Source organism: Pollicipes pollicipes, unplaced genomic scaffold (genome assembly GCF_011947565.3).
Source record: "Pollicipes pollicipes isolate AB1234 unplaced genomic scaffold, Ppol_2.1 Scaffold_7231;HRSCAF=8579_pilon_pilon_pilon, whole genome shotgun sequence".
In the NCBI taxonomy this organism is placed as follows: domain Eukaryota; kingdom Metazoa; phylum Arthropoda; class Thecostraca; order Pollicipedomorpha; family Pollicipedidae; genus Pollicipes; species Pollicipes pollicipes.
In genome coordinates this window covers 5,020,704-5,029,864 of record NW_023597034.1, presented here as the reverse complement: position 1 = coordinate 5,029,864, position 9,161 = coordinate 5,020,704, and the positions used below count along the sequence as shown (strand labels likewise).

Here is a 9,161-nt window from a genome sequence, read left to right as displayed (position 1 = left end):
AAAACAAAAGAAGAATCCTTCTACCGACAACGGCGACATAACATAAACTGTCTTTTAAAGCTGTGTGGCCGATGGCAAGGCAGGAACGTGGGATAAGGCAGTTATTCACTATTCAGCTTAACCCTTGTTCAAGTTGTCCAGAAGCGTTGTGATCCGTCCGGGTGGCATGCTCTTTCACATGCGACTATGTCTATGATTATTAATAATCTTCCTCATGCTGTGTTACTGAACATCACATTTTCTGTACCATATGCTATACAATAAGTTTAGTTGCATGCACCAAATACCTATCACCCCCGCCGCTTTCATGCATCAGCGATGTCAACCCCCCCCCCCCCCCTACGGCGGTTTTCTACCTTTGCCTTACGAAACGTTCCCCAAGCCCCGTCCCGAACTGTAGTGTATAGCTGTGATTTAGCTATGTGAAATGGGACCTTTGACATGTCTAATCAAGTCATAATAGGTCAAGTTAGCGCTTTTTACCCTTCCTGTCATCTCCAAAGTAAGCATGCTACAATGCCGAAGACGGTGTTCAACACCTCCAGGAAAAGTCCATGGCATAAACACTGTTGGACAGCGACACGTGTGGTCTGTGATATGTCATGTCAGGTCAACTGGGTGAAATCCGCTGTTCCATTGGCCCTACCGGTTCTATTTAGAACTAAAAGCGTTGCGTCGATTAGAAAAACACTGCTAGAAAGGCCATACAAACCAGTCTGGGTCGCAAAGGTACCGATCATATGACCATCAAATGGTCAAATCGGGTCAAAAATGTCAAAGTAACCTAGCATAACCTTGGATTATCTGATCTTGCAAAGGCCACTTTACTAATAGCAACGGAATTCAAAGTGATCCGAGGTACGAAAAAAGTAGATGAAATCTGATTTAAGTGCAATTTCTGAAGAAGGTGAACGTTATTTATACATTTTAGCAGCATTATCATTAATCAAGCCGTCAGATTATGCCTGCTAGTGCATTTCGCAACAGTTTTCAATAGCCTTCAGTGAAAAACAACGACAAAACATGCTTATATATTTTCTCAAGCGGTGGTGTGAACAGAGACGAAAAGAATGTGACCAATGCCGTCGCTGCTGCTCTATAAAAAGAGGCTTGACGACGCACACTGCGTTCCCTTTTTAAATGATTAAAAAAGACTCACGGCATATTTCTGCCTGAAATACATTGCAGCACAGCGAGCATGCTATCGGCTTCTCAACGTTGAGTTGCAAACTTCTGCACAAATGTAACCAATTTTGGACAAAAACGCTACCGCATTGAGTGCATGTTTTTGTTGATCAGTATCCAACTTATTTGAAAGATTAAATACACAGGTTACGGTGATCATGTCAGTTGGTATTTTGTAACCGTGAACTTGGTCACTTCAATTTGTTTGGGTTTTAGTTTTCCCTCTAGTGCGTGACAGAACTGGTAGCAGCTGCACCACCAGATGCACTTCTTAATTACTCACACCATGCACACTTGCGGAGCAAGAGCTGTACCAGAACAGTTCCCAACATGCAAGCCACACATCTATTGTGAAGCCATGTACACTGAGAACATGTTGATCATGTGTCTCTTATTCCAGACAATGGCAAAGAAGGGACGATCAGCAGTGAACTGAATGGGTGGAGGCCGTATGCTTGTACTTACGATAGTAACAGCTCCCGCTCCGGCAGCTTCAGTGCCTTTTTCCGTCACCTCAATAAACACCTTGTGGATGATGTTGCTGACAGTCAGCGGCCCGTCGGCAATGGTGAACAGATCTGCTTTAGCCGTGAAGAGAGTGCGAATTCCCAACTGGGACATCGTTTCCTGCAGCTCGTAACTTGCTGTTATCTTGAAACGAGGCATACTTATTTGCACGGATAATGAGCGCAAACGCTTCATGATATCGGCGACATCGAGGGAGTCCAGAGAGTCCCTCAGACGGGAAACGGCAGCCATGTTACGTGTCAGTGGACGCAAGATCAGCATTACATAATTTTTGTCTTTGTACGGCAAGGCGATCGCATCAAAACTAGACATCTTTACGTACGGCACCCGGGTAAAAAGCTTCATCATGTCGACCTCCTTGTCCCCTGAGGCCGTGAGGAACGGCTCCTTCACGGTCTTGTCGAACGGAGTCAGCCACAGGCCCTTGAAGTACAATGCGCTGACCAAGACCATGACCGCTTCCTGCAGAGCATCCGCTGACACAAGATCCTTGATGCGGTTTCTCGTTGCCTTGGCGACATCGGTGTTTATTTCATCCGCCGCCTGCGTCGCCGATAAAATGTTCTTGACGTCACTGCGGTAGTAATATTGCAAAATGTCCTTAAATACCGGATTGATGTTGAAGCCACGTCTTATGTAAATCCGGTTAAAGACGCCTGTGGTGACGCTACTGGGGCTGTCGGAGAGGCTTCTGATTGCACGGTTGTAACTTATCACAAGTTGTTCCTCTTCTGTCCTTATGTCCAGGACCGATGCTATCTGTGGGCAAGAGATTCATACAAAATTGATAATTTATTCAAAAGACATGGGTGTTTCTTTTTGTGTAGCATTAACCAAGCCGTATGCTTAAGATACACATCCCTAAAATGCATAGAAAAATGTTCTGTCATCCCAAATGTTTCAACGTACGTGGCGGTTCACAGGGCATTGAATTGATCAGAAGCAGCCCATGAAAATAAGGCATGTGCACCCAAACGTTACTCGCCGCTCGAGGAGAAACTAGCACACAAGTGCGCCAAGATGTTTGCATCTAGACCTTTTTAAGGATAAGCCAAATGTGTACAATCGTATTAAAACACTTCAATTTTGCATCCAATTTATCGCAGCACTCAATAGATAACATATAGAAAGAGCTCCCTACACGGATTAGTGCTCGTGGGAGCGGAATGCTTCCCAGTAGGTGTAGCAACGGTCGCAAGGACTGTAGTTTTCAACACATCGCCATTGAAGCCTTGCGTTCTTTTTTTGGTCACCGCGCACTTTTCTTATCACGCTCCACGAATGTACGTGTACTTGACAACCTGAATCAGTGTGTCAATACGTTTACAACCTGAGTCAGTGGTACGGTGTATAGAGCTCGTTACCTGGCACGTACCTCGTTTCTGGCGTCGCCCACGGCTCCCAGCCAGACCTGTGTCACCAGCGTGGACATGACGAACGGGGCGATAGCCTGATTCTTGCTCAAATCAGTCGTCAATGCCTTCAGCAACTTCAAGTCCAGACCATCTGGGACTTTGGCTCCGGCCAACGCAACCACGATCAGCAAAATGCATGTGGCGCCTGCAAACAGGATTATTTTTTGTCATGAACACCTAACTCATGGTATTCGCTAGAGCGTTTCACCAGGCTCGGCCCTGGCCGTCAGTGAACATCCCAGCAACAATTCTTATAGGTGTACGAAACGCTCAGGGCAAGATGTCGTAAACGATTCTTTATTTGAGATATTTCAGCTAATGGTGCTGTTTTGCACGGAACATATTCTGAATTGCTCAGGGATTAGAGCACCGAGCAAAAAATAAAAACCCAGAGTAGTACTGACATTGATCCGAAAATGCTGCCGCCTTCGCTGAATTATTAGCGTTAGTCTTAGCCTTCATAACGTGCCAGTTAGCCTTCTCAACGTGCCAGTCATCTAGCACGACGGCAGAGATACGGTGAGCAGGCTGGAACGGGCGGGGCGTTGCCCTCGAAAACACGGAGTGTCCGATGTTAGTGCTGCACGTTGGTGAGAGGAAAAGTTGGGGTAAAGTTGGGGTTGGGAGGAAAGGTTGGGGTAAAAAGGGGTACTCAGATGCACATAAACACAAGCCTGGATGGAGATGCCTGTCCGCATTATCACAAGACGTACAAATCCTTCTTTATACAGTGCTGATTACTGCTGATACGCGTGAACCTCATCATGTGTAAGAGTGACGGGAGGAAAAGAGGTCCAGTGCCAATGCTGTGGGTTCGTAAGATTGTTGGTGCCGTGCTTTTACACGAATTCTGCATCTCCAAAATTGCGTTTCTTTTGTAAGATTTTAAAAGGGGTACTCGGATGCACATAAACACGAGCCTGGATGGGGCATCAACTTGAACCCTCTTAAGTTTTTCATCGTGATACCAAACGCAGCGACGCGCCCGGGAGTTGGAATGTAGTGAGGTCAATTTTGTATAGCTGTATACAACGCAAAAGCTAATCTTATAGTTAAAAGCACTAAGAAATATCGTTCAGTGTTACCAACCTGTATCGGTTAATTTACGTTATATCGGCAAGCGATGTCGGAAAGCCGATATCACTACAGACTTTTAGAAAAAATCATGCAATTTTTACGTGGTGTCTTGGAAATTACACTTGAATAAGAGATCTAAAAAAGTCATTGAACTTGAGTCATTCATAAAAGACAGATCGGTATTCAAAGAAAACAGTTATTCGGCTGAAAACTTCATTTTTGAGATAAATTTTGCGCCCATTTCGTGTTCCTTGGCCATAAAGACGTCACCGCACTCCCTGTGTTGAGGTAATAAAGCTCAAGGTAGATCACTCACTTTGATGGCCTTGATCAATTTTTTGCGTCCAAAAACAGCGCTCCCATAAATTGTCCTACCGCTAATTGAGTAAGCAAAGCGTTATCTCGGATTTGTGTCGTTTGTTACTTGTTTAGGTGCGATAAGCTCAGGTACGGGGTGAACTGAGTCGCTCCGGGACGAAATTGTGTTTTAAGGGTTTCTGGGTTGCAGTTGGCTGCATGAGAACATCTAAAGGCGTCCATTAGGCCATCCATGAAGAACTTTATGCAATTTTTGACCATTTCTCAGCTCCCGTCTCCGCTGGTTACACCGGATGAAACCTATTTATCAGTGAATAGTTGTGTGATGTAGCTGTATTTGTGCATAGCTGTGGATAGCGTAATAAGCAATCTTATGGTGGAAAACAATACGAAATATTAGCATTGTTACCAACAAACAATGTTAACACCTGGTAACAATGTTAAAACATTGCTACCGACCTGTGCCGGTTAACAGCCTCGCCATGTGACCACCAGCGTCTAAAGCTAGCACAATCACAGAGCCTCAGAAGAGGTCGAACAACTTTTGCACGGTGCCTTGGAAAATTGAAGCAATCGAAAAGGCGACTTAAAACAAGTCATCGGCAGTGAGTTGTTCATGAAGGACAGGTAAATATTTAAAGCAAACAGCTGTTCGACTAGAACGCTTGTTTTAGTAGCTTGGTAACAACAAATGGGTGTAAATGGGTGTAACGAATGGGTGTAAAAGGCTACTTTTGTTAGCTTTTTGCACACATTTTGAGTTTCTTGGTTTCGGCGACATCATCACGTTTGTAATTGTGAGGTTATAAAGCTCGAGGTATTCACTGACCTGAACGACCTTGTTTAAACTTTTGAGCCAAACAATGGAGTGCGTACGATTTTTATGGCTTGTGTTCGTCTAAAAAAATTCAACCGACCCAACACCGGTTTACATATTCCGGTATTCGATTCAGTTCATGACCTTCGACCCTTCCAAACGTTTTGATTCAGCTCAGTTCAGACTCATTGCTTGCATTTAATCATTTGACTCACGACTCATGCAGCTTTCAGAACCAAAGATCTACTTCAGTTCTGGCTCGTTGCCTTTTGACTCGTGAGCCCTATGACTCATGTATATATATATATATATATATATATATATATATATATATGTGTGTGTGTGTGTGTGTGTGTGTGTGTGTGTGTGTGTGTGTGTGTGTGTGTGTGTGTGTGTGTGTGTGTGTGTGTGTGTGTGTGTGTGTGTGTGTGTGTGTGTGTGTGTGTGTGTGTGTGTGTGTGTGTGTGTGTGTGTGTGTGTGTGTGTGTGTGTGTGTGTGTGTGTGTGTGTGTGTGTGTGTGTGTGTGTGTGTGTGTGTGTGTGTGTGACTGTTGGTAGCGTCTTATATATATGCATGATGATCCTCGCAAATCCACTTAACAACTTATGATGGAGGTTCTCCAGGCTGCAAGAAGTTGCGTGATTCTGTTTCCAAATTTTATCATATTATGAAAACTGAAGCTGGTCGAAATTGGGACCCAAAAACGCAATAAGGTTATCAGCCGTTTACATTTGGAGGAACCCTTGAAATGTGCTGACCTCCACTTTGACGTGAATAATCGATGGAACAGTTACGAGAACCCGACGACCGACACCAGCCGACCAATGTTATAGCGGCAATCGCCCGACAACGTGCATAGCGAGGATGGTGAGTTGCTGCCTGCACCGCGCCTTGCGGCTACCATCGGGGGGGGGGGGGGGCGTGGCAACCTTTAATAGTCGCACACATCTTGTACTCGTTAATTCCGAGCCTGCACACGTTTAAGAACGTCTGAAGCCGAATAAAATCACCCCACGCTGATTGCCGGAACCTGCTTCCGCCAATCGACGCTAATCAAAATGACGATGATGCCCAATGTCAACATCTTCCGCAATGATGGAACAAGGAAGCGTGTTGGAGTAGGGGTGTAGCTCCTTATTCGGTTTGGGGGACTCAAAGTCCATAACGTTAAGCAAAAAGTGGGCCAACTCCGGGGAGAAACGTATTGTTTAGCGTATTCATGGTTAATTTTCCCCGCTCAACCCCCCGGCCTATGTTGCGAAGTTGCATTGCTGTGGTGGAGGCGCATTCACCGGCAGATTATTTCAGCGTCAGGCCTGAGACTCAGGGCCCATTTTTCAGGCAGGGGTAAGGCCGGGCCAACGATTTACATTGGCCGAGCCCCCGAGTCAATGAGGGACCCCCGTATCGGTCTGAAAATCCGAGTGCCTGACAAGGATCCTGTATAGGTAAGGGACCCCAAATTGGGTAGGGGCAGTGTCCGTTAGGGCCTGCAGAGGGACCGAAATAACCCTCGGCCCTGACGATTAAGTGCTTGATTGGAGGGCACGAAGAGCTGGCAGAGGATAAATTGAGGACTCCGACCCGCATGGCTGGGCCCGAGAGTATCAGTCATAGGGCCTCTTGTGCCAATGTGGAACACCCTAGGACGATGCGGGCCTCTATATTGGTCAGAGACTACCAACACCAGTCTGCACCAGACCACCAACACCAGTCTGCTCCGTGTCAGTCTGAGCCCGGGGGCCCATTCCCATAGCAGAGAAACGGTCGGTACCCGCGGTTTACATCGGCGGGACCCCTGAAACAATACGGCTCCGGTGTGGATCAGGCCCCCACAGTGCCGAACAGAGGGTCCCATGTCGGACAGTGACCTGGGCCGGCAAGGGTAGCATTTGCTGAACAGGAATAAGAACGGGACCCCGAATGTAAGAGGGCGTCTTGTGTTTTGGGAGGCCATCTGACAACGAAAGTGGATTTGAGAGTGTACGATGAGAGGTCAAAAGGAGGTATTGGAAGGCCCAGTGGCAGTCAGAAGCCCCAGTATAGAACGGGAACTCGTTTTAGACAGGGTTCGTTTTGCTGAGCTGGATGGAGCCTCTGTGCCAATTGTTGGACACCTGCGACGACAAGGAATGTTGTACGTCATTGAAAGCCCTGCGTTAAGCCCTGACTGGGAAACTAGGTTAAATATGAAATAAAATTAGGAGTTAAATAGGGTGAATCAAAACGAGGGAAAAAACACAAATGAGGACGTCTACGAATCAACATGTGAAACAAATTACGTAGAAATATTGAGATACTTTAAACTCATCCCATTAGGTCACTCTATGAGTTGGGCGTCGAAGATGGCAACCGCGCTGCGTAGAGTAGAGTGCTGTACGCCGTTCTCCATGCAGTCCAAAACTAAGTTGCTACTACTACAACTACTACAACCACAACTACTACAGCCACAACTACTACAATCACAACTACTACAACCACAACTACTAAGCAAAGCTCTCACTCGCAAGTTGCGTGTTGCGTGGAAATAGATATGGATGTAATCTCCGGATGGCCGCATTCCGCGACATGCAATCCGCTTATAAGACGACATAGCCACTATTGCTCTTTATTGAACATGGCCTCGGCAATAGCATGATACAGCAGTTCATGGGCGCAAGTAATGCAATTATAACCTCTGCAAAATATGACGTTTTGGCCTATTTGATCCAAAGTTGTACAACCTGGATAGGTCAAACGTCCGAAAAAGGAAGTCCATATGGACCTATTGTCCTATCTGTCCTGTCTTACACTGCCCTGTCTATTGGGTTCTCTAGCTGCCCCTAGATGGTTCTCTAGATGGCCCTTTTTCAGACCCTAAAGGGTCGAATTTGCCCCACCCCAACCCGAGCGTGTCGTAACCAGCTGGCCACCCGTGCCAGTGTCAGAGTCGTAAGAAAATTGCGCGCGCAGAATATCGCTTTGGACTTACCTTGCTTTGAACGCAGCATGACTTCGATGCGGTGACCTGCTGATGCAGGCTGGGGTAAAGCCGTCGCGTGATGACCGCTAGCAGCTGCTCCGCAGAACGGCAACGGCAGCCACCGCCGAGCAGCGCTCACCCGGTGGAGTCCAGGCCCCACAGAGAATGTGTCGCCGCCTGAATCCTGACTGTCAGCGGTCCGACGGCCGCAGCGCACGGCTCGGTGCCGATGGCCGGCCGGTTGCATCATGTGGCCTTTGTGCGACATTTCTGTCAGAGCTCATGATCCCCGGTCCCCGCTGCCGCGCTGGCGGTTATCCACCCTTGAAAAGTGACATAGCTGCCCTTAAATGGTAGCGAAAACGCAACGATAACTTAAGCGTGATGAACTCTGGACGTAAGTTCATTCGGAAGGTGCGCCATTTTGTTTCAAGTATTGAAACTTAAGCTGAAGATAAACATGTACTACGGTAGGGCGATAAATTTGTGTTTTTGGAAAAAGCGATGCATAGGATGCATAACACTAGGCGAAACCCGCGTGGAAGAGGCGTTGGCAGCGGTGCTGTGGGTACTAGTGGCTCCAGGATATCACCATGAAAGGGCCATCAAGTCATGAGGGCTTTGACCATATTATGGGTCATATTCCGGGCCCCGGGCTACACTTAAATTTTACCACAAAATAAAAAGCGGAAAGCATTCGATTTTGGACACTTCATTTTCAGAAGTTTAGTCATATTAAATGTATTCTGTCCGAGAAGTGATCGTGCTTTAAATGCTATCAGTTCTGTGAAGATATTTGTGCAATGAGACTGTCTTATTTTGCATGAACCCTTAGTCATCTCAGCATGAACACTCTTT

General features: G+C 46.6%; 1 protein-coding gene across 1 annotated transcript; it reads right to left on the bottom strand.

Moving 5' to 3' along the window:
* Positions 1 to 367: 367 nt before the first annotated feature.
* LOC119110388 (serpin B9) lies at positions 368 to 8,482 on the bottom strand. Its single transcript, XM_037234194.1, has 3 exons — positions 8,313 to 8,482; positions 3,089 to 3,273; positions 368 to 2,472 (listed from the first exon to the last, which is right to left on the bottom strand). Exons 1-3 carry the CDS (start codon positions 8,329 to 8,331, stop codon positions 1,531 to 1,533), a joined length of 1,146 nt encoding a protein of 381 aa, XP_037090089.1. The 5' UTR covers positions 8,332 to 8,482; the 3' UTR covers positions 368 to 1,530.
* Between the last annotated feature and the right edge of the window lie 679 nt (positions 8,483 to 9,161).